The 24676-nt window shown below is 34.1% G+C and overlaps 3 protein-coding genes across 7 annotated transcripts; 2 read left to right on the forward strand and 1 right to left on the reverse strand.

Moving 5' to 3' along the window:
* Positions 1 to 200: 200 nt before the first annotated feature.
* On the reverse strand, positions 201 to 1573 carry LOC132275211 (uncharacterized). The gene has a single exon (XM_059776631.1). It carries the CDS (start codon positions 1285 to 1287, stop codon positions 694 to 696), a length of 594 nt encoding a protein of 197 aa, XP_059632614.1. The 5' UTR covers positions 1288 to 1573; the 3' UTR covers positions 201 to 693.
* A 5293-nt stretch (positions 1574 to 6866) lies between these two features.
* LOC132275212 (uncharacterized protein At4g15545) lies at positions 6867 to 11054 on the forward strand. Of its 4 annotated transcripts, none has more exons than XM_059776635.1 (9): positions 6867 to 7338; positions 7435 to 7503; positions 8831 to 8887; positions 8969 to 9050; positions 9436 to 9531; positions 9780 to 10037; positions 10290 to 10332; positions 10665 to 10721; positions 10818 to 11054. In XM_059776635.1, the coding sequence occupies exons 1-8, from the start codon at positions 7060 to 7062 to the stop codon at positions 10678 to 10680; spliced, it is 900 nt and encodes a 299-aa protein (XP_059632618.1). In that variant the 5' UTR covers positions 6867 to 7059; the 3' UTR covers positions 10681 to 10721; positions 10818 to 11054. The 4 variants fall into 4 exon arrangements, with proteins under 4 accessions (XP_059632618.1, XP_059632616.1, XP_059632617.1 ...); XM_059776633.1 differs by having other exon boundaries at positions 6873 to 7338; positions 9439 to 9531; positions 10643 to 10721; XM_059776634.1 differs by having other exon boundaries at positions 6873 to 7338; positions 8969 to 9041; positions 10643 to 10721.
* A 2472-nt stretch (positions 11055 to 13526) lies between these two features.
* Positions 13527 to 17376, forward strand: LOC132275213 (receptor-like cytosolic serine/threonine-protein kinase RBK2). 2 transcript variants are annotated; one of them, XM_059776637.1, is made up of 8 exons: positions 13527 to 13931; positions 14552 to 14908; positions 15097 to 15348; positions 15448 to 15602; positions 15943 to 16022; positions 16124 to 16259; positions 16389 to 16542; positions 16835 to 17376. In XM_059776637.1, exons 2-8 carry the CDS (start codon positions 14569 to 14571, stop codon positions 16993 to 16995), a joined length of 1278 nt encoding a protein of 425 aa, XP_059632620.1. In that variant the 5' UTR covers positions 13527 to 13931; positions 14552 to 14568; the 3' UTR covers positions 16996 to 17376. The 2 variants fall into 2 exon arrangements, with proteins under 2 accessions (XP_059632620.1, XP_059632619.1); XM_059776636.1 differs by lacking the exon at positions 13527 to 13931 and adding an exon at positions 14335 to 14458.
* The last annotated feature ends 7300 nt before the right edge of the window (positions 17377 to 24676 follow it).

Genomic DNA, 24676 nt, shown 5'->3' on the forward strand with positions numbered 1-24676 from the left:
CTTCAATTTTAACTCTTTAATTTGACTAAGAATCTATGCTTTTTCCCATACTTTGAAAATTTCCCAACCAAAAGGATTTCTAGACTCAAAAAATTGAAAATTGTGTGTTTTTTTTTTTTTAAATACTAATATCATGAGCTCGAAACTCAACATAAGAGAAGTAAATCCACCAAAAAATAAATAAATAAATAAATACTCCGTAAATAAAACTCTAGATAATATATTCACTTGTATCATACAAATAACAACTTCTACAAACCCTCCCAACGGCCACCAACAACAACAACAGAGGACTAAAACATTCACATGAATCACATTCAAAATTTCTAATAAACCCCCAAATCATCCCATACTATTATTTCTCAACAGAGGTATTACACACCATAAATTGATTCGTTCATAGATTTGATAAAAACCCTAGAATTAGCCCCCAAATTACATGATAATCCCATACTTAATAATTTAATCCCATCATCAGAGAGTTTATGCTAGGTAGTGGTAGACTGATAATTAATAGTTGATACATACCATCTCTGAATCGCTATCACAATATTTATCTTCATTTTCAGATCAATACTCTCCATTTTAAAAAATATGAAGGAAAGACCAGATCTTGAAAACGAGCCCAGCGAATTACGACCGGTTGTACTAGGTCCAAATTGATTCCATATTTGAGTTTGTCGTCGTCTTCGATCAATCGAGTCTGAGCAAACGCCTCAGATCTCTGGTCGCAGAGTCCTCGACGATCTTCGAGACCTGTTTCTTATTGAAAAACGAAGGCAAAGGAAGAGCTCTCGGCGACGGCGACATCGAGAACGCCGATCCGGCGTACATGTCGGTCCGGTTTCCGGCGGCAATCGGAGACAAAGCCGATTTCAGGTCCCCGATCCGGATCTGCTTCGTGACCATTTCGGGATCCGGACCCAACCGCTCCGTCCCGCAGACGAGCAGGTCGTCGCCGTTCTTCGTCAACGGCCGGCCGGCCTTGATCTTCGAATCAAGCGACTCGCCTCGCCTCAAAATCGTGACCTGTCCCATCACGAGCTGGCCTTGATTGTAATTGTTATTGAAATTCTTTCTCAGATCGTCGTCAGTACTCGTCGAACGCTTCGGGATCAGCGACGTCGTCGTCTCCGGTTGGCCGTTGAACCGCTTCTTCTGCTCGGGCCGGACCACCGGTTTCCTGAACCTAGCATTTCCATTAGGATAACAACTTTTCCGGCTCGCCGGACCTACTCTGATCCGTTGGATCAAACAATCCTGCGGTCGCAATACCTCCGTTCCCATCAATCAATACCTACAAAACTTCTCTAACACATACAAAACGGGCAGACGATGCTGAGAAAGGAAGAGGAGAGAGAAAGTAGAGAGAGAAAACTGCCGGAAGAAGAATTGTTTATGAATTTTTTTCTCTCCTCTTCCTCTATGGGAGAGAGAGGAGGTTTTTTCCTATATTTTATATAAAATATAAATAATATAAAAAATCGTAGCTCTGTTGATGAGCATACGAAGAAGATGATTTCTATGGAGATATATAGTGAGTGTGTGGTTGAAAATGGTGGAGCTTTCGCAGCGACCTTCGCTCTTCGCGACGCGTGAAATGTAGAGAGAGAAAGAGAAAGACAAAGTTAGAGAGAGAAAGGTGGGGGAGGGGGGTTCGTGGTATGAGTGGGCTGACGGAGACTGGGTCGTACGTGGGGCCATACCTCTTTGTTTTGACGGTAAACGTTAGCATTTGGCTTGTTGATTTCCTTTTCCTTCGTTGGTGTTAACGGCGTTATAACTATTGGTGAGTTGTCGTTTTCTGTTTTGAGAGAAAACTATTTTTGTGAACCACAGTTTTGGGTTATCATGTAGGAAGAGTATAATAATAATTGAGTGGGTGGGTCCGGGTCGGGTTTTCCACGGCTCTCTTTCCCTGAAAATTACGTTTGCTAAATTAAAGTGAACGCTATTACCATTATTTATTTTGCTGTGTCAGCATTAAATTAAGATTTTATTAGTAATACTTTTGAATATCCGAATATAACTCAAAATGTGCGAATCAATCAATATCTATATATGTGTATTTACTTTCACGAGTAATCTATATATTAAGGTACAGTTTGGTTGGTGGGTAAAGGAAGGAACAAAATTAATAGGGAATGCATTAAAAATTAACATGATAATAATCATAATATATCTTTGTCTTAATTCTATATAAATGAGATTCAATATATGATTTTTTTTTTTTTTGTTTTTAAAGTTTTTATATGTGTTCCATCTATTTTGTTTACGTATTTAGACTCAAACCACCCCATTTTTAGACTCAAACCGCTCTCATTTTTTTTTTTTTTTTTTAATAAAGAGATTATGCATTGAACTAGATTTGATAGCCAACTATTCATATATAATAGCAACTTTAATTAAATAAAAGTATCTTTGGAAACAAAAAACCAAGAGTACAGTTGTTCTTAATTCCTTCATTTGTCATTAATCGTTCCTAAGATGGTAATATATTTGTTCAGACAGGCCACTTGCTTCTACTATATTTAATTGGATACAATCAAACCCCAATTATACATTTTTATATTTTGAAGCCAATAATTAGAGGTATAGCCCACTTAATAAAGCAAATAATCATTGAAGTCGACAATGTTATGGTATAAGCCTTGTTTAAAATTAAAACCTACTTTTCCATCTCTTATCTTTTTTATGCATTGATTTAGTCAACAATTCAACACCTAATCGCACTACTATAATGGTGACAACTGAGCTGCCCTCATCTCTCCTGTTTTCTTTTTTCAATGCTAGAGGGTATTTGGCATTTCACTTCTTAGTTAGTCAAAATATATATATATATATATACTTTAAAAATTTAAACACTGGTGTTCATTTTAAAAAATAAAAGAAATATCATTGAGTACTAAAATTTTTGGTCATCAATATATAAAAATGGCACAAATCAATTTAATTATATTATTTGCAATAATTGATAAAACAGAAAAGAAAAAGAAAACAAAAGCTGAGCGGACCTCAATTGTTGGGCGCCACGATCTGCATCCAATATTCATATCTACCTTATAAAAATTGCACCTTGGGGAGGGTTAGTGGAAACGTACTAAAAGAATTAAATAAAAAAGCATTATTAAAATTAATTAAAATTTGAGCAGTGAAACGTAAATTGAGGGAGTTGAACAGAATTCTTTGATCAAACACTCTTGATTGGTCAGGTGGAGGGTTGTATATATAACCAATCAACAAATTTTGTTCTAACTTCAATTAACAGCCATTCATTTTTCTGAGAAATCAAAACTAAAGTCAAAGATTGGTAGAACTACAGATTGAAGGAGAGAAAAATTAATGAAAATGATCTAATATGATATTTTGTGTATATATAAAAACAAAAAAACAAAAAAAAGATATATTCGAAGTATGTGTATATATATATATTATGTACTACGTGTATAGAATTGTTCACTTGTTCCCTAGTGTATAAAATAGTATATGCACACCTCAACTATTAATCGTTATATTTCATTAGGTAATTAAAATAAAATTTATTCTTTTATATTTAATGATTAAAATTTAATTCGTGCATAAATTCTTACACATCCATGATCAGATGAATAATTCTTTATATATGTATATATATAAAAATTTATTTAAATATGTTAATATGGGTGGGTTTGGGCGACGCCTTGCAAAGGATGCAAAAGGTTGATGGGTGTGATTGTTTTATGTGCTGTGAATGAGTAGTCATCAAATAATGAACCAGAGACGTGTGTTCAATCCACATCTTGCATGCAGATCATGGGAATTGCCTTCAAACCAACCACCACCGTCCAATAAATGAAAAATAAATAATATATCACCCTTTTTGACCCTTTCAAATATTTTAGCGTGTGTAATGTGTACAAAAATGTGTAAAGTCGTCTACGCATTTATATTTAGTTTCAACAAACGTTAGGCCGAGTATTGGAAGAGTAACTGCTGAACAAACATCAAGGTTAGGCCCATTCTAAGACCAAGGCTTGTTTGTCTCATCTATACACAAACCTTCCTAGGGACCCACATGTTCTGCCCAAACACCCCTTGGGCACCTAGCCAATCAATGTTCCCTGTAATGTAGGGGCTCTCTACTTCTCTCCCAATTCAATATACAGTCTTATGTTCTTCTACCTACATACAAACCCACACACATGTATTTATATATAGATAGATATACATAACTGTGTAAGCATAATATAAAATAAAACAAATATAATAATTGAGGAAAAATAGGAAATGCAAGTGTAACAGAGAGCCATTGATAGCCCAGAGATAGCCATTGCTTGGACTGTAGCAAAAGAAAGCGGCAGACACGTACACAATTGAAAACTTTTCCTCAAACCGGTAGAATATATTTTAATTTCTAATGATCCATGCAATACATTTTTAGCAGTGAGATAAAAATCAAGACTGAAAAACAAAAGAACAGGAAATGTCACATCCTAAATAAAATGAACTATTAACATAAGCAACAATGACCTTTTTTTTTTTTTTTTGTTTAACAGGAGAGATCATACACCATCAGATAATAGTCAAGCATTATTGTTCACACCAACACGTTAGTAATTTCCACACACATCTCCAAGTGATCCCATAAACAAGGTAGGAGCTCACCTATATGCATGCAGCATGACAAATCTCACGGGGTCATTAGGTTGAAAACAGGATAAAATTTACAGAGAGAAGAGCTTATAGTTCTGCTAGTATGCTTTCAAATGGCGTCGGTATGTAAGATCAGACTCCAAGCCACCTAGTATCTAACTATCACACAGTTTACTAGTGCCTTTATACTCCTTACTATATATATATATATATATATATATATTAATAATAAAGCAAGCTCTTATTAACAAAGCAACAACAAGAATACAACAAATTAAGAACCACACATCTAAAGGCTGTGGTCTAGCGGTATCTACTCTCTCTCAATGTAGGAGGTGAGAGTTTGTGTTCCCATGGAGACAAATGAGTGTGTAAGTTTCTTGCCAATGAAACCAAAAATTGAGAGCCAAACCCCTCTAAAACAGCAGCCTCAAACACCATTTCCAAAAATCAGAAAACAAAATAGAAAACAAAAGAATAAAGGGCAAGGAACAACACACCAAAGCACACAACCCAGAGCACCTCACAAACTACAAACAACTAAAGCGCATCAAATCCTTTATACTTCTTACTGTTTCCATCCATCTTGTCCCTACTCCACCCACCAAGTCCGTCCACAATCCAGCAACAAAAAATAAAAAAGAACATAAAAACATAAAAACATAGTTTTATGAAGTTGCAGTACAATTCATCTTGGATTCCTGATCAATGCAACTAAAACCCTAGCAAAAAAAGAAATAGAAAATTACTGGGCAAACATGTCTTAGCTAACCAGGGTTACAAAACTCTAAAATAAAAATAACAAAGCATCATCAAGACAAGGCAGGCTTAGAGTTATCAGTAAGCAAGAAAGAGCCAAGTTCAAAGAAGTACAAAACACCCCAAACTAAAATGTAAATATAATTCTACCATAGTGAGAGCATTTCAAACAATTCATTTGCATCTATAGATTTCGACCTCTTCATACTCATTCTCAGCAATATTGTAGTATCACAACTCATAAATACTCCACTATAATCAAGCCCACAACTAGCAATAAGTTTCTCGAACTGAACCGAGTCAACTTGCTTGAACTCTGAAGAGATACCATCCTGTGGTCCTACATCCCTTCCCTAGAACTATTCCCAGTCAAACTCTTCTCTTTGCATACATACCAGCATGCGTGTCTTCCTTAGTTCAATTGTCCTAAGAATCTGTTTGTAACTTTGAGCTCAACTTTAATGTGATAAAATTAAATAATTTCTGTTAAACACGGACTACCATTTTTCAAAAAAATGCGTCAAAGCCCCCTAATGGGCATTTTATCAAACACTTATCAGTAAAGTGTTTTGGGCTGCTTGTTATGGGCTTCAATTTGCCGGGTCTGTCTCATTTAAATGTTTAACCCTTTAAGTCAATCCATTGGTTCGGTTCGGAAAATAAGAAAAGTCGTATAAACTGATTTATTCAATTCGGGTCAATTTGATTCGTGCGATTTTATTCAGTTTTTATGTACGATCAGATCCGATAGTGTTGTGGTTCGGTCTAAAATTGGAGTTTAAAAAAAATATATATATTCCAAAATTTGTTGGAAATTAGATTTTAACTTATAGAAAATTTTCTCGTATTTAGCAATTGATTTGTATTTTGTTTGGATTTTTTTTTTCCTCCGTAAAAGCATAAATGGTCAAACCAAACTTATCCGATCTGTTCTCCTATAGTTTGGATTAATTCGATTTAAATGGTCGGTTCGATTCAATTTCAATTTTTTTTTTTTTTTTTTTTTTTTTTTTTTTTTATAAAAAAAAAAAACCGGGAAGATCATATTTGCTTCAATTTATTTAAAAATCAATCCCATCTACTTTAAAATTTTACATTTCACTTAATTTATAAATTGCTTTACTTTTCAGGCAAAAAAAATGTTAATACTGATAATAACATTTTTTTTAATACTCTTCTTATATGATTAGCATTCAAAAACAAGAGTAGCACTAGATGCAACTCATCTAGAATAAATCTAATAGTTTTTGCTAATGAATAATGATTAATTTGGGAAAAATGTTAATGGCTTACTACTTGGGAATCAAGAGTTTGGAATCTGAAGATTCGGGCTCGGCCCAGTCTTGATGGAGTTTAACTGCTCAAAACATCATCATGGTTAGGCCCATTTCTTAGACCATAGAGAGACCAAGGCTTTGTTTGTCTCATCTATCCACAAAAACCTTCCTCGAGACCACATGTTTTGCACAGACACCTTATCTATCTATATGATCTATCCAATTCTTTCACACTACATTACGGTACTATGTTCTTTATTCTATAATATATGTTCTATACAAACTACAAACTACAAACTACAAACATACGCATATAAGTGTATATAGATAAGTGTGTTAGTATAATATAAAAAACAAAATAAAGTGGAAATAATTGAGGAGAAATAGGAAAATGCTTGCCAAAGAATCGGCTGGTCCGAACTTCGATCTTCCCGAGGAGGTGCTGGAGGTACTTCCTTCGGATCCATTCGAGCAGCTCGATGTGGCCCGCAAGATCACCTCCATTGCCCTCTCCACACGTGTCTCCTCCCTCGAATCAGAGACGTCCGCCCTTCGCGCCAAGCTCAACGACAAGGATGCTCTCATCGCCGACCTCCAAACCCAGATCGATTCCCTTGACGCTTCTCTCTCTGACACCTCCGATAAACTCGCCCGAGCCGACCAGGAAAAGGTCCGACTCAGACCCCACCATATCACAGTGCTTTAACCCATGTAATATATACATATAATATATATATGACTTGGTGATATGTATGTATTTTTGCAGGAGAACTTGTTGAGAGAAAACGCTTCGTTATCCAACACTGTAAAGAAGCTAACTCGAGATGTTGCCAAGGTACGTGGAAGGTCAATTCGTTTAACTTTTGATATTTTAAGGTTAAAGAGAACTAATTACTTGAAGATTTTAACTTTGCTGATTCTAATTTTGACTAATTTTGTGAAATTTGAAATCATTGGCACCCTAAATTTGCCTTTAGGCCTATTTGTTTCCTGGGTTTTTATACAAAAATCTGAATATATAGAAACTGTTGCTTCATATTTGGCTGTTAATTTGATGAATTTACTAGGAATTACAATTGCTCTCGATTCTATTGGTGAAACATCATGGTTACAGTATTAGGAATTACTAATTCTTATGTTGGATGACTTTGAATACTCCATCTCATACTATTTTTATATTGGTGGGATTTATATCTCTCTAATGAACCAAACAGAATCTTAAAATAGAAGTCAATAAAAAGGACTTAGTAAAAATTATTACATGGTCCCAACCAATCACTTTACATGCAACTAAAAATCAGAATAAAGCCGACACATTTGCTTGTGTGTTAGTTACTGACTGGCTCGGGACCAATGGTTCTGGACCATGTAATAATTTCTTAAGACTTGAGGTATTTGGTCATTTGGAAAAAGAATTCATGTCATTGTCTACCCAAAAGGACTAAAAAGTCCATGTTCTGATGAGAGCCTCATGCACATTGGGTTAGCCTTTATATGTATGCATTTCAATCATCAAGGTGCAACGAGCTATTTAAAATCCATATAGGTAAGGAATCCAGTTCTAAGTTCTAACATCCCCTTGGACTTTGAATCCAACTTTAATAGCTAAAATTTTTATTTAAAATTAAGTTCCTTATTTTCAAATCTATTCTCATACACTATGGGGATGGTGAGAAGAGATATATTTTACATCCCAGAGGGGCTATAATTGGAGATACCATTGTTTCTGGTACAGAAGTTCCTATAAAAATGGGAAATGCCCCCTACCTTTGAGTGCGGTTTGAACTATTGATTTACGTAATTGGAAGTAACCAATTAGGTTTATGAGGAATGTATCCAGATGTTCCATAAAACTCTTGAGACTTGAACCAAGCTTCATATCGCTGTCATTTGTCCTGATTTATTTGTAAAAAATTGCTGCTAATATATGCATGTATGTGATGGAGATGACTTATTCTATCCTAATATATTCCTAACATAAATAGCATGAACTCATTACATGTTTTTTCTTACTAGAGCCATCAATTCAAAGCGCTAAGAGTGCCACATAAATCGATAACATAGATACTAATGACATACCAAATAATTCACCCACCCGTAACCTCATCTTTCTGCATAACGATAAAGGGGTCTAGCTGATTTAGTGTCTTGAATGTATGCAGTTGGAAAGCTTCAGAAAGACACTCATGCAGTCACTTCAAGAGGATGTAGAAAGCTCTGTAAGTTCTGTGCCAAGAGTTTCTGAGAGTTGAAAAATCTCTGTTTCTTGCTTGAGGTTTTAACAAGATCTTTTGCAACAGGCAGGAACACCTCAGGTTGTTAACAAGCATATACCAAACACTGCGAGTTTATCTTCGTCTCCATTCACTGAAGGTCATTTAGGTAGCTTATAAACAGCTCATTCATTAGTTTTCATATAATCTTGGTGAAAATCCAAGGCACCCGCTTATTTATCGTACTAATGGTGTAGCAACAGCATAAAGGAATAAATTTGCCATCAGGTGGATCACACTTTAACATGGGGAGTGTCATGTACACAAATTGAATGCAGAAGCTTGTCCAAAACCAGACGGTGGAAATGATTTAGAAAATGTCTTCCCTTGATGGTCGTGTATCATAATGCTGCTATGCTAGGCTTTCTTTTTCACTAACCTTAGGTTTTCTTCACCCATTAATTTTGGGGATCTGCAAAATATGCCAGAAGTGAAACATTCAAGTATAACCATGTAACTATTCTTTAACAAAAAATTTACGGAATTTGTTTCAGAAGATGATGCTACATTGCCACCTTCAAGAGCCTCTTCAGTACGGAGCCAGTTCTCGGAAATAGGAAATTCACATGCAGAGGATTCTGAGACAGATGGTAGGCCGTCATTGTTTATTTCCATTATACTACATCAATCACAGTTTCACAAAAATGCTTTTTTCCTCGAGTGAAATGATGGATATACAAGCAATTCATATTATTTGTTTAGTGAACATATTCTATATTGAGTCAAGGAATCATAACAACTGATCCATATATTCAGTCAAGGATTCAAAAATTAGCAATTGAATGTATAAAGTCTTAACAGTTTCTTTTTTCTCTTATTGTTATTATTATCATGGCAGCCTCAAGACCTCGCATATCACATGGCCTGCTGTTAGCATCCCAAGTTAGCACACCTCGGTTTACTCCTCCTGGTTCCCCGCCTAGTCTATCCGCATCAGTATCTCCAACAAGAACGTCGAAGCCAGTGTCCCCTAGGCGACATTCAATTTCATTTTCAACCACAAGAGGCGTATTTGATGATAGGTCTTCGGTATTTTCTTCTATGCCCTCAAGCCAGCACAATTCAATGTCAGGCTTGGAGACAGGATCACAATCTGGTTAGCTTTTAAAACTTTATTTTACAAATAATAAAGTGACCTTTTTGTGCATACTGAATATATTGTAAATTATAGTTATGGAAACTAAACACGGTCTGAGACTCTGATTGAAGAAGATGCTAGACACCATGCTCTTTCATATTTGTGCATTAGGTGCATTTATACTAGGAAATGGCTGGAAATCAGCTTCATTAATATTGTAATTGGGGTACTTGTGATGATATGACATTTGTCCTTTGTGTTTGTCCTCAGCGCGAACTCGGGTTGATGGGAAAGAATTCTTCCGCCAAGTCAGGTGATGGCATGTTGAACTTGAATCTCTTTTTGTTGCAGAAGAAACTATTTAAACCATAACATGGCATTGAATTATGTTGATGAATATTTACATTACCTTGGCCACGGGCTGCGTGTTAACTAAGAAAACATGTTGCAAACACACAATTCTTTTCCATTTTCACGTCCTAGAAATTTGTGCTTTAATCTACTATTTGACATTGAGTAATTGGTTCCTTAATGCATCTACTATGAATCACACTTCAAAGATTATGTCTCATGGCCCACTAAATTCAAGAGTTTCTCATCTGATCACTTTTTTGCCTCTTTAGGAGCCGTTTATCTTATGAGCAGTTTGGTGCGTTTCTAGCAAATGTCAAGGAATTGAATTCCCACAAACAAACAAGAGAGGTGTGTGACCCGAGCTTACCAACCTCCCACTTTCTTGAGGTAATAAATTCCCATTTTTGCTCGCTCTCATCTATCCATTTGTCTGGGTTGTCACAGGAAACATTACGGAAGGCAGATGATATTTTTGGTCCAGATAACAAGGACCTCTATGCTACATTTGAGGGCTTAATCTATCGTAATGTCCATTGAAGGGGTTAAGTAGGGACTGTACTGTAAGTCTGTAACCAATCATTTCACCACTCTACAGTTTTCTTTTGTAGCTTCTGTTGTAAATTAAATACAATCTTAGTCTCGAGGCTATTCTATTGAAATCTTTGTTCATCTTGTATCAAATTGCGAGTTTGCAATGTTCATGTTGAGATGCATCAAAAATTACTTGGTGGACTGAAAATTCTATCTTGGGCTCAAGAGGGAAGGCTATGAGTAACATATCAAAATCCTATGCAGTGCACTCCATAGGGTCATTTTGATAAATGGGTGATGTAGCTTGTTTCGCGTTGTTCGAACCACAAGCTCACAATGAATAGATTCCACATTTGTAAAAAATTACAATGATTTAGTGATTTGGAAAGGTATGTAATGTTATAGGAAACATGTTTGACTTATAATATATTATGATTTTGCAAATTTGAAATGCTATATAAAGTGTTGAATAATGGTTGAGAAGGGTGCTGTGTTGATGCATATATTCAAGATCTTCCATAATTGCATTGTGTGCACGGAAATCAAACAGTGAGATATGAAAATTACAGTAATGCTTCAGCCAAGTTACATTTCACAGAGGAATGGTAGTGGCTATATAATATATATCATGCATCAAGTCCTATGGTGGCGACTGCCAATTGTTGGATGCTTCTGGAGTTTCTAGCGAGGTCCATCTCATCCATCGGAGGACATTATACCTCAAGACGAAGAAAACGTCCAATTGTTGGATGGTTCCGGGGTTTATAGCGAGGTACATTTCATCCAACGGAGGATATTATACCCAAGATGAAGGCAACTTCCAATTGTTGGACGATGGGGTTTATAGTGAAGTCCATCTCATCCAATAGTTGATGGTGTCCAATACTGTGATTCATTTCATCCAACAGTTGATAGCATACGGTACAGAATTCGAAAAAAAAAAGTTTAGACTAAGATAGTTTCCACCTTTTGATCCCTCAAACTCTTCCCATAATTTAGGCTTTTCTCAATTTGAAGCAAGGCTTTTTGTTTTGGTGGTGCTCTTGTGTTTTTAAAGCTTGCATAATCCAGCTCAATTGGCATTGAATTATCAAATACTTAATCAACTATATATCTTTGCAAGCAACCCTTCCATTCAATATATGAAAAAAAAAATGGCCCAACAAGAAGGGTAATCAAATACTTTGGTGCCATGGTCAGATAGGTTTAAGCTTACCAAAAAACAATTTCTAACTACTTACTCTCTCAGTCCCATAATAATTGTGAGTTACAGTTTTTAAAACACCCCTTTATTATGGGAAAGGGGAAGTATTTTTTTATTTTTTATTTTTTATTCTAGATTCACTTTGCATTGATAAAGTATTTATAGCCATTTGTTGTACCACGTCATCGTTGCAATATGAATAATTTGTGGTACCGCTTGATCAGGTACGTTCATCTCCGATGTAGGACCAAGCTCAGTCACTGGACGAAAGGTCTCCCGTAGATAAGATTCATAGTTCATGTAGATAAGATTTCCTTAGATTTCTCTCTTCTAAAATTCATTAGGTTTCCTTTATCTGAATTACTCAAATACGGAGTAATATATATATGGTCTCCAATTTTTAATGTAGCCCCACAAAATAGCACTAAGAGCATGTCGCGAGCGTGTATATATATATTTGTAAATCTGACGTGTCAAAATAGATTTACATATTATTTTATATTTTTTGGATAAAAAAATGTAATGTGTCATGATAAATTTACATATTGTTTATACATTTGTGTAAAAAATATATTCCCAATAACAATCAACCAGTGTCATGTCTAGACCCACATAATTATTTTTACAAACCCACTTAATATAAAATTAATTTGTTAATGGGACTAGAAAAATGGATTAACAGATTGTTAAAGATAAATAAATGTACACATCATGCATGCACATTCTACACAAAAAAAATATATATATATATTTTAACAAATTACTTGATGCTCCAACATCTCCAATTCTCGGATTAGATACCATTGAATTATCCTTTTTGGATAGAGTGAACTGTCATTGTGATTGACTTCTACTTTAATTACACCTTTTCTCATTCTTCTCACTTATTATATTTATTATTATTTTTATAATTTCTACACAATTATATATATATAATTTACTTCCTTTTTTTTTTTTGTCGTTGATTGACAAATCAACTGGTTGAAACATATATAGTGCATAACACAAGGAATTAATTGCATAGGAGTTCATATTCGGCACGTTAACGTCTTCCTTTCTTTTCTTTTTGATGTAGGACAGTTTAATTAGGCTATTATTATTACTCCTCCGTATTATTATATTTTTATATTTTATAATTTTAAGAGATAATTTTATTTTATTTTCAGTTTTCTTATATTAGATTTCTTTGTGTTTTTAGTATTCTTAAGCAATTAGGTTTTTTCCTTCAGTATTAATTTTTTTTCTTTATTATAGATATACATGTAATCAAGAGCAAATTTTTATCAATATTATTATTTCGGAAGTTTTTGTGAATTTCTATAGTTTCTGCTATGTCATTTTTAGTTGGTGTCTTAAATAGATATTAGTAGTAGTTTCTTTATCAAATTTGATCTTTAATTTCATACAAGTTTATCTTTATATATTGACAATCTCCATGTGATACTGTCATTAATATATCTAATATCACATAAAATTAGTGAAATTTGTGAACTGTGTGACCTCTTATCATTAGTCAATTATTATTAATTATCCGTTACTTGTCTTCTGTATGGTGGTTCAGTTTTTAACGTTAAAAGGAATTCTTCTTATATGTGTTACATAGCGATGCAGATGCCAATATATGACTAAATAGATAAACTTCCTCAAAAGACAAACCACTCGTTTTCGTTCAAAATACATTCGCCTCTCAAATACGTGTGTATATATATATATATATCATCCATGGTGTTTTCTGTTCCATCACCTCTGTCAAGGACATATCCATGCTTCTCTACTTTTATAATAAGTTGAAGCAATTCGTCTATTTTGATAAATATATATAGGTACGTGTTTTGATTGATTATATATATAACCATACCAGTAGTACGTGTTTGGCTGTTTTTATGCGTATATGCAGAAGCACTTCAATTGTTTGATAATATGTGTCTGAATATATGATGTATTGATTTTACCTGTTTTAATTTCTCTGAGAGTCACATAAATTTTATTGGGTGAATTGGTTCTTATTCTTCCTTAACGATCACATGTTTTGGTTGGAATTTTTTTTTTTTTGGATAAGAAATAAGTGATGGATGTGTTATATGTTGAAGTTATCTCGTGATATTTTATATGCACTTATGGTCCCATCAATTCAATAATCCCCTTTTCTGTTTTTTGGCACTTCTACAATGGATAGGTTGTTTGTACTTGATTGTAGATTATTTCTATTTTGTCATATTCTATGTTATGTATTTACATTTAGTTTTATATATATTGTAGCAGCAACAAGGAGGACATTCTTAGTTATTTTAATTGTTCATACTTCATATGAAGAATCCAAGTCTTTTTTGTTTTCCATGTTTCTACCAAGGTTTTCATTTCTTTTTGTATGTTTTCATGGAAATCAAGTGAATTTTTATGTATTTTAATGCTTTATTAAATTTTAGTTTTGATCTTGTTACAGACTTGAGCGCTTTAGATATGGAGGAGGAGAGAACATGCAGAACCTCACTGAGAGGAGCGCCTGAGAATAACTCAGGGTTTGAAACACCATCTCCCAATGTCAGCACTTCAGGTTCAGAAGAAGCTCAACAAAATCCGAAATCTGATTCTCAACTGTGTGGATTCTTCTGTATATTCAAAAAAGGACCGTGCACGGGTTCTAATACATTCCATCCTAGCCCCTCTAGAAGAAAAACCAGAAACTCAAGACACATCAAGCCGTCACTGAGTTTAGATACTGAATTGTATTGCTCCAAGCCCTCCTGGAAGAATTTCCTCCTCTCGGAGCTCCAAACTGCAACCAACAATTTCAGCCGCGGTATGCAATTTCCTTGTACAAGAACTTGAATTTGCAGACTGAAAATTTCCTGCTCCATTTATACATTCACAACTTTTGTAGCCAATTGAAAAGAAATACACTTGCTTCTTTAATAGTGTGACCAAAATGCCATGCATGTCCTTGTTGGCTGATACACATTTTCTGCTTCTCTCCATTCTCGTATGAAGAAAATTTGATTGGAGAGGGAGGTTATTCAGAAGTTTACAAGGGACATTTACAAGATGGTCAACTTGTGGCAATTAAACGGCTCATCAGAGGTGCCCCTGAAGCGATGACGGCAGAATTCTTATCCGAGCTTGGGATTTCAGTCCATGTCAATCATCCCAATGTTGCTAATATTATAGGCTATGGGGTTGAAGGGGGAATGCACCTTGTTCTTCCTTTGTCTCCCCATGGGAGCTTAGCATCTCTACTTACTGGTTTGTTTATCGATTTGATGATGTTTATAAAATTTAATTTCTTTTCAAGTTCCAACCAACAGATAATTTACTTTGTTCGTCTTTGTCCCCAATTTTCAGGTGCAAAGGAGAAACTAAAATGGAGCATAAGATATAAAATTGCTTTAGGCACGGCTGAGGGCCTTTCGTATCTTCATGAGGAATGTCGGCGGAGGATTATCCATAGAGATATCAAGGCTGCCAACATTTTGCTTACAGAGGATTTCGAGCCTCAGGTGCACCTCCCAATCTATGTTTGATCTTTAGTCAAAAAAAAAAAAAAGCCCATTCTCTGCATATTTTTCATTTCTTAAAATGATTTTCTCCAAGTATAAATTCATTGAAAAATATTTATGATCTCATTGTTGCTCAATTCGATGTAAACCTAAAAAATTGGACTTTTAGTGGCAGAAAAAAAGTCTGCCATCAAAGGCATTGGTGGTGTTTGCAGTTCTTGAAAATTAACACTTTTGTAGCTCTAAAGGATCATGAAGTTTCAGCAGTACGTGAAAACAACATTCACACTTTTGTTTATTCAAATTTTCAGATCAATGTTTAACTCTATGTTCAATCTAGATTTCTGATTTTGGGCTCGCAAAGTGGCTTCCCGATCAGTGGACTCACCTCACTATATCGCAATTTGAAGGCACATTCGGGTTCGTAAACCTAAAAACTGTTGTGGTTCCCTCTATCGGTAAAAAGTACATTGCATTACTCATAAACTTGTTTTTTTTAAAAAAAAAATTTATCTTGACAGCTACCTTCCTCCTGAGTTCTTCATGCATGGTCTCGTGGACGAAAAAACTGATGTGTACTCTTATGGGGTACTACTTTTAGAGCTCATCACTGGACGGCTTGCTTTGGATAAGTCACATCAAAGCCTTTTGATATGGGTATGTAAGCTTTATCTGCCCCTTTTTAGTATTCACTTAAATTGGCAAATTAAATTATCTCTACTCTCATAAATTTATAATTTGGATGAGCAATGGAAATTCAAGCTATCTTGGATAAATTTGTTGCAGGCTAGACCAATGGTCGCTAAGAATGATATCAGGGAGCTTGTTGATCCATCTCTTGACGGTGCCTATGACTCGGAGCAAATGAATCAAATGATTTTGATAGCTTCTCAGTGCATACATCGGTCTTCAATAGAGCGACCTCAAATGAGCAAGGCATGTGTTTGTTTTAATTTTGGCAGCACAGCCGTGTGCTGGACCACCATGTGGTCTGTCCAAGACATACATTCAAGTCTTGAAAACATTGTTTCAAAATTTCTCCTACTTAATTCACTTGATCCTTAGTATTTTTTAGATTCTAATTGAGCTAGAATTACAAATTCTTAGAGAAAAAAATATATATATGTGAACGAGAAAATCAACTTCTGGTCAGTGTAAAATTCTTGTCAGAAGGTGGAAACAAACATGGTACACATTTTTGATGAATCTGTTTTTGCACATGCAACAGGTAGTAAGGATGTTGAAAGGTGGTGAAGGCGGCAGTTTGGAGGGAGTGTATAGATTTCAGAGAAGACCTGTCATCAGAAGGACGTATTCGTTGGAGGTTGTTGATGCAGAAGAATGTAATTCGCTAAAGTGCTTAACTGATATGAATCAACAAATGGAGATCTAACATCTTTGCCACATTATGGCTGCTGTCAACATTCAGTTGACAATACGGATCACGGAATTCACAGGTGCCTTGGAAGTTCCATTCCTGCATTGAAATAGGGGGTGTTTGGGTTGTTATTCCACTAGTTATTCTCAAAGTTGAGGGACTGGATAGTGTGAGTTGGCAGGGAAATTCAAAAGAAATGTTTAAGTGCAGAACTGAACTGCCGATATTCTTTCATTTCTCCTGTATGTGTGAATTCAAAAGCTATGTTGGTGAAGAAGATGGATAATAATAAGTTCTGGATGAAATTCAGAAACCGCCTTTATCTTGTTATCAATGAGAACCAGCATTCTGCGATACAAATTTCCTTTTGTTATTATTTATTTATTTTTCTTCATACATCTAAAACTTCCATTGTGAAAATGTTGGACATTTCATTTGATACACGTTATCTTGTTATCAATGAGAACCAGCATTCTGCGATACAAATTTCCTTTTGTTATTATTTATTTATTTTTCTTCATACATCTAAAACTTCCATTGTGAAAATGTTGGACATTTCATTTGATACACAATCATTCGATCGACTGCTACTTTTGCTAAGAGATTCTTGACGTCGACCAAGTGTTGGTCATTTTGTCTTCTTGCTTGAAGTTAGGACTGATGTGGGGTTAGCTCGGTTGACTCTTGGTGACGTGGCTAAACTACATCCACAACTATCCCTCAATTAAGTCTTAATTAATTGCCAGCAAATATAGTTATAGGAATTTTGTTTTCATAAGTTGTATGATCATAGGACTTATTTTAGATATTTTAGAAATTTAGAGGGTGTGAACATTCTTAATAACCTCCTTTCCCAAAAAGGACCGGTATATATAGGTTGCTAGTTCACTCTTCATCAAACTAGCCTTTTTTTTTTTCTTTTTTTTTTTAATTTTTTCCCCTCCAAACATTCCAATAATGTTGTGAAGCCAGATGGATTTGTAGTAAATATTTTACGCTCAAACAGTTCCTTCCAAGTTTCTATTCAAGAATTGATATTTCTTTAATATCCGAGTTTCTAATTTTTTTTTCCTCCTTCAAAACAAATAAAAAAATAAAAAGGGCCTCCTAAGCATGGTCATTCCAAGCCTTCTTACAAAATCGTCCGGACTATTTTCCTCCTCCAAAAAAACTCAACCCAACAAAATAATATCTCAAAGAGTTAATGTTATTTAGATCTATCGATTAGAAAATCAATATTATCAAATAATAAACAAATTAGAGGATTAACTTCTCTGATGTGAAATAAACTAAATCTTTGTTTGCTGTAAATAAAATAAAAATAAATAAAATTTTACTAGTCTTTTGTAAGCATCCTTTGTTTTTCGCTGTTGCAAAGTAAAGTTTTGTGTTGCTTGTGGTTGTTAATTTATTCCATATGATAGCACATGTTTTCTTTGAATGCTGCTATTTTGATCGATGATTAAAAAAGACTACCAATTTTATCTTGGAAAAACTAGTAAACTTATCATAATTTAAATATAGAAAGTAATGCATTACCACTTTCATTCCTATGTGTGAATTGATCATTAAGGGAGGATTCAAAAATTATTAATGGAGTAAGCTAATATTTTATTTGGTGGACAAAAATATTAGTAATAAATTATTATTTTTTGGACTGGGCTAAAATTGCTTATAATAAAAATTAAAAAATAAATTTTTTTGGTGGACTTGAGCCCACAAAAACATAAATCTAGGCCTGCCCTGATGATCATGATCGTCTGTCTTGATATCGACTCATGCATATTTGATAGATAGTTTTATTTTTCAATAACAAAGACCAATAACTCTTTGATATTTTTATTAATACAATAAACTTCTACATTTAATCCATATTTCTTGATATCGACCCATGCTTCTTGATAGATAATTTTATTTTTCAATTACAAACACCGATAACTTTTTAATATTTTTGTTAATATAATAAACTTCTACTTATAATCAATATTTCTAATTCTCACAACTATTATCTTTCCAATGTTACCCTTTATTACTAAAAAATATTTTTGACATCTTTCAGAGCATCTCCAATGAAATCTCTAAAATTTGTCATGTGAGCATTTTTCAAATGTCACGTTAGTATTTCAAGAGTTACGTCAGTGTTTTGGAGTCTTCAAATTTTAGCTATTGCATGTACTTCAATAGTGTGCTTTCGCTCTCCAAAAATTTTAATATTTTTAATATATTTTTTTAAAACTTTTTCCTAACCATATATTTCCAACGGGCTATATCATACAAAAAAAATGAAAGGTTGATGTATTTATAAAGAAAAAATGAAAAGTTTTTTTTTCAAATATATATATATATATATCTATATAAAAATTTATTTTAAAAAAATTCAAAAAATATTATTTTGTACCAATATAAACGTTAAGGCACTGTTTGAGTCCGTGCCTAAAACAGTTACAATGTCAGTAGGAACTTTGAAAAAAAATTCACTTTGCTCCAATTTTTTTTTAACTTTGCCCAAATTAGCCTTTAAGGCACACTCCAACAAAGCCTTAATGACTCTTTGGTTCAATTATGTAGAGGGAAAAAAAGAAGAAAAGAAAGGCAAAAAAAAGCAATAAAAACCGATTTCTGGAATTTATTTCAAGCCAAACACCCTTAAATAGATTATTGGGCTACAGTAAATCTAGGCTACAGTAAATTTGGCCTCAGAATTTAAAAATAAAAAGCAAAGCGGGTTCGCAATGGCCTGCCCGCGATCGCCATATGGTAATAGAAAAGACTCAGCAAAAGGAAGCCCATGACTAGCAGCCCAAAACAAAGCCCAAGTCTTAAACATAAGCAAACCCTCTCGTTGGTCTATTCAATTGATTATTGCTAAGATTAATTAGTTCTAATTTTATTTAAATAGGGGATTTTGGCGGGTCTATAATCCGGATAGGAGTATTAGTGTATGTGTATTCTGATGAGTGTGATTGAGAGAGTGTCTGATGAGTGAGTGTAAGTGAGAAGACTCCAAAATATTGACGTGGCTCTTGAAGTACTAACTTGATAAATTTTAAAAATTTCATTGGAGATGTTATTAAAGATGTCAAAAATGTTTTTTTAGTGATAATGGGTAACATAGTTGTGAGCATTAGAAATATTGATTAGAAGTAGAAGTTTATTGTATTAATAAAAATATTAGAGAGTTAGTGGCGTTTGTAATTGAAAAATAATATTATCTATCAACGCGTGAGTCGATATCAAGAAATATCAATTAGAAGTAAAAGTTTATTGTATTAATAAAAATATTAAATAGTTATTGGTCTTTCTAATTGAAAAATAAAATTATCTATGAGTCGATATCAAGACAGACGATCATGACCATCAAGGGCTAATCTAGGTGTATATTTTCGTGGGATCAAGTCCACCCAAATTTTTATTTTTTATTATAAGCAATTTTAGCCCAGTTCATAAAATAATAATTTATTACTATATTAGTCTACCAAAAAAAATATTAACTCGCTCCATTAATTATTTTGGAAACCTCTCTTAATAATCATCTACGCGTACGAGTGATGAGTGATGGTGGTCATGCATTACTTTCTATATTTAAATTATGATAGGTTTAGTAGTTTTTCCAAGATAAAGTTGGTAGTCTTTTTCAGAGAGAGTGTCCGATGAGAGTGCTAGTGTGAGTGTGAGTGTGAGTGAGAGTGAAGACAGAAGATCTGAATCAGAAAGGGAAGACTGAGCGGAGAGAGAGAATTAATGGCGGAAGAAACAGAGAAGCTGGAACTGTTTGTGAAGGCAATGACTACGCTCAAGGGAAAGGTGGTGTCGAATCAATCAATTCCAAAGGGGGTTGTGAAGCTCCATATAAACCCTGAGGATGCTGAAGGTTTGAAGAAGATGAAGAAGCTCTCGGACACGACAATGGATATGGTCGAGTTTCTGATGTATTGCGATGTGCACACTAAGTACTTGGGGAAAGAAGCCACGTAGCCACCGATAACCTAGTCCTCGGCAATGGCGAAGCCAGTAGCGATTCCGTTCCGCTGGGCTAGTTTTACCATCTATCTCTGTCTATCTATCTATCTATATATATATATATATATTAGAGTTCTATGTTCTTCAGTAACAGCGAAGGGACATGTATGTTTGACAATATTAGGGTTTATGACATATGGTGGAACTTATTAACCTTTTACTCTTTAATAATATAGTAGTTCCCCTTTCTTCTTCTTCATTTATTTATTTATTTTATTTTTTATTTTTTCACATACCCTCACAAGAACCACCCTTGCACATCTTCTTTGCCCTTACGAGAACTTGAATCCTTGATCTTCTAAAAGGTGATAAAGGACACCAAGTTGTCTCTTCCAATGCCGCTATCTAGCATTCGTGACTAATTAACTTCAATTTACGAGTTCTTTTATTTAGAAGTTTCTATGTTGTATATTGAATTTCCAGAGTCATGAACCTAAGCCTAAAGCATGACAGCAGAAAGGAACCATAAAAGCATATTTATGCTTTTTTTGGGACACATTTTTGAGCAGTAAGTTATATTTCAGATGCAGGTTCATCTTTTACCCTTTAATTTTGAGCAGTAAGTTATATTTCAGATGCAGGTTCATCTTTTACTCTTTAATACAATAGTAGTTCCTCTTTTTTTTTTTATCCCCTCACAAGAACCACTCTTGCACAAATACTTTGCCCTCACAAGGACTTGAACCCTTGACCTTCTAGAAGGCGAGAAAGTACTACTAGGTTATAACCCTTGAAATAATTATTCATTTAATTTGCAACAATTCCATATTGTTTCTGCATTCTGCATTACAGCAGCTAAGCCATGCAATTTTTGGTTTTTCGAATTTGAATTCCATCTGCAACAATTCCAAATTGTTTTTGCATTCTGCATTACAGCAGCTAAGCCAGTAATTTTGGTTTTCCGATTCATCTGCAACAATTCCAAATTGTTTCTGCATTCTGCATTACAGCAACTAAGCCAACAATTTTGGTTTTTCGAATTTGAATTCCCTCCAACAATTCCAAATTGTTTTTGCATTCTGCATAACAACAGCTAAGCCATGCAATTTTTGGTTTTTCGAATTTGAATTCCATCTGCAACAATTCCAAATTGTTTGTGCAGCAGCTAAGCCATGCAATTTTGGTTTTTTGAATTTGAATTCTCTCTGCAACAATTCCAAATTGTTTTTGCATTCTACATTACAACAGCTAAGCCATGTAATTTTTGGTTTTTCGAATTTGAATTCCCTCTTGTGGTGGACGGTTTAGTGTGCACATAGGATGGTGGAGATCCGCCCATAAGACACTAGAGAGGAAGTTTAAACTAGTCTTAGATTTGTGCTTTTCACTAGGGTTTAGGTTCAACTGATAGAGAGGACACATGCCTATTAACATGTCTCTTATATATTGTCTATTTTTCACAACTTAAATCCTGAAGTTACAATTTTCTTTTTACGCTTGCAAGTTGTGACTTGTGATATAATGATATCAAAGTTTTGCACCTTAGCCGACCCCCCAATAGTTGGAAGTAAGGCTTCTTCTTGTCATTATCATCTATTTTGCATCTGTATTGAATAGTTTTAAATTATTTAAGGGTTGTATTCGGCTGCATGAAATTGGAACCTTGAAATTGAAGAAAATTTTGGTTCAATTTTTTGAATTCCAAAGCTCTAATTTTATGCAACCTAATGTAGCCTAATTGTTTATAGTAATCTACCCAACATGAATTGGAAGTGGAAGCTAGGGCTTCTAATAAGACTTGGCTAAATAAAAATGATTGAATGTACAGGAATTGATTAGGCCTCCAAATGCACTAGTTTCATTAGGTCTCTTAACTTAAATTCCCATAAAATTTATATACCATATGTGATTAACCAAAGGCAGCAAGTAGTGTCAGTTTTAGGTGTCTGTATTGGGGAAAAGAAAAAGTGCCTGATCTCAATGTCCACGGTTATTTCAGCACCATATACTCGAAACTTTTAAACCCGGTTCCAGATTGTGTTGGCACTCTAGTCTAGGAGTGATATATCTATACACACACACACAAACATGCATATATGTATATGAATATAGAGGGGAAAAATCCTTCCCAAACTCCACTTTCCTTGAGGTAAAATAATTGAAATATAAGAAGTTCTTCTTTTGCAGTGTTTTTAAAATTTCAATATGATTGGTTGATGGTTATGTTCTAAATCATAATTTAAATCAAAGTGTGTTTCTGAACTTTTACTCAAAATTTGTGTTTTTACATGTTCTTTGTGTGAACATTTTTTTTTTTTTTTTCCCTCTCTTTATTTATTTATATTTCTACCTTTCTTCTTTATAATTCGGAAAAAAAAAAAAAAAAAAGTGCAGTAAGAAATACGGTTTTACTAGTAAGTATATGAGACGAGATTGAAGAAAGTTTCATAAATCACACTCAAACAGTGCAGAACCCCTCAAATGCTACCATTTCTCTAACAATGTCAAATCGTTTATATATCAAACACCATGATTATTAGCTATTTCAAAGCGGAAAACAAGGGAAAAATGAACATTATTCTATCTTGTGCTCAGGAAAGTTTTTGTTTATATTATTATTTTTATTTATAATATTTGGTTGCTTTTGAAATGTCAAGTTAAGGTTCCAAATCAGTGCCATACCTCCCAATGCATTGGTTTATTGTCGTGAACCTTTGACATTGGATGGGTCATTCAATTATATAGTATATCAATGACGCGGTGTGCACGAAACAACTAATACAATACGTGTTAATGGGTTTATTTGGCACTCTTTCAGTCGTTGGCCGGGATGCCTAACAAATTTAAAATTTGTAGTAGTATGTCCGAGAAGGGGTCAATTCTTCAAAAACGACAATAATCAATCTTCCAATGTTTGGTCGTGAAAAGATGTTTCGGCATCAATTATAGAAGAAAGATTGGAATATATTTAGTTCAACCTTAAATAACATTTTAAATATTGCCAGCATAAACATATCAAGTCGCAGTTCCTTAAACTCATAAATCAAAACTAAATTTTTGAAGTTGTTCTTCAAGGTAGTAGTATGAGATGGGAGAAACCACCTAGGCAATAGTCTTGAGATTCACCTTGCCGAAGATTCGTTTCCACATTGCATTCACAACAACGGAAATCGATATTATTGCCTGCCAAAACTTACTACTAAGGAGAAACTTCATCTAAAATACCATCAAAGAAGTTAAGAAAAACATATTATCAATAACCCCTCAATGCCCCGCCCCAAGCCATGCAAGCATTTCAACACATTTTACATTGGGAATTAAGAACATGTCCAAGCCAATACTAACGCAACTCAAGCCCATTCAAAACCCTAATGTTTATTTCTGTAGTAAGTTGCACAATGGGCAAACAACATTAGACATGTTAATGGATCGAATTTTGATCCGAAGCCAATCCGATTTTCTAGATATGGATTGGGAAAAAAATTCAAATGATCTGAATTTGACAATATGTTATCTTAACAAATTCAATATGAATTATAGGTAATCCTAAACATTATAATATATATATATATATATATATATATATATATATATATAATTTAATTAAAATATATTGTATAAGAAGAATGCTATACATATGAGTAATGATAGGTGAACCGAAAATGAATCACCAAATTAATATCGAATTTGAGTGGTTGGTCAATCTTATCACGTATTAAACAATTATTTTTGGAAA

Source organism: Cornus florida, unplaced genomic scaffold (genome assembly GCF_030987335.1).
Source record: "Cornus florida cultivar Cherokee Brave unplaced genomic scaffold, ASM3098733v1 CherokeeBrave_3.0.0_Hap2_Chr09, whole genome shotgun sequence".
Taxonomy (NCBI): Eukaryota; Viridiplantae; Streptophyta; class Magnoliopsida; order Cornales; family Cornaceae; genus Cornus; species Cornus florida.

Excerpts from the sequence above, each read along its gene's own strand:
- LOC132275212 (XM_059776632.1), top strand. The coding sequence starts at position 7,060 with ATGCTTGCCAAAGAATCGGCTGGTCCGAACTTCGATCTTCCCGAGGAG. Across the intron at positions 7,504-8,830 it reads TAACTCGAGATGTTGCCAAG|TTGGAAAGCTTCAGAAAGAC; the intron begins GTACGTGGAAGG and ends GAATGTATGCAG. Across the intron at positions 10,038-10,289 it reads GGAGACAGGATCACAATCTG|CGCGAACTCGGGTTGATGGG; the intron begins GTTAGCTTTTAA and ends GTTTGTCCTCAG.
- LOC132275213 (XM_059776636.1), top strand. The coding sequence starts at position 14,416 with ATGAAGAATCCAAGTCTTTTTTGTTTTCCATGTTTCTACCAAG. Across the intron at positions 14,909-15,096 it reads AACCAACAATTTCAGCCGCG|AAAATTTGATTGGAGAGGGA; the intron begins GTATGCAATTTC and ends TCTCGTATGAAG. Across the intron at positions 16,543-16,834 it reads ACCTCAAATGAGCAAGGCAT|TAAGGATGTTGAAAGGTGGT; the intron begins GTGTTTGTTTTA and ends TGCAACAGGTAG.
- LOC132275211 (XM_059776631.1), bottom strand. The coding sequence starts at position 1,287 with ATGGGAACGGAGGTATTGCGACCGCAGGATTGTTTGATCCAACGGATC.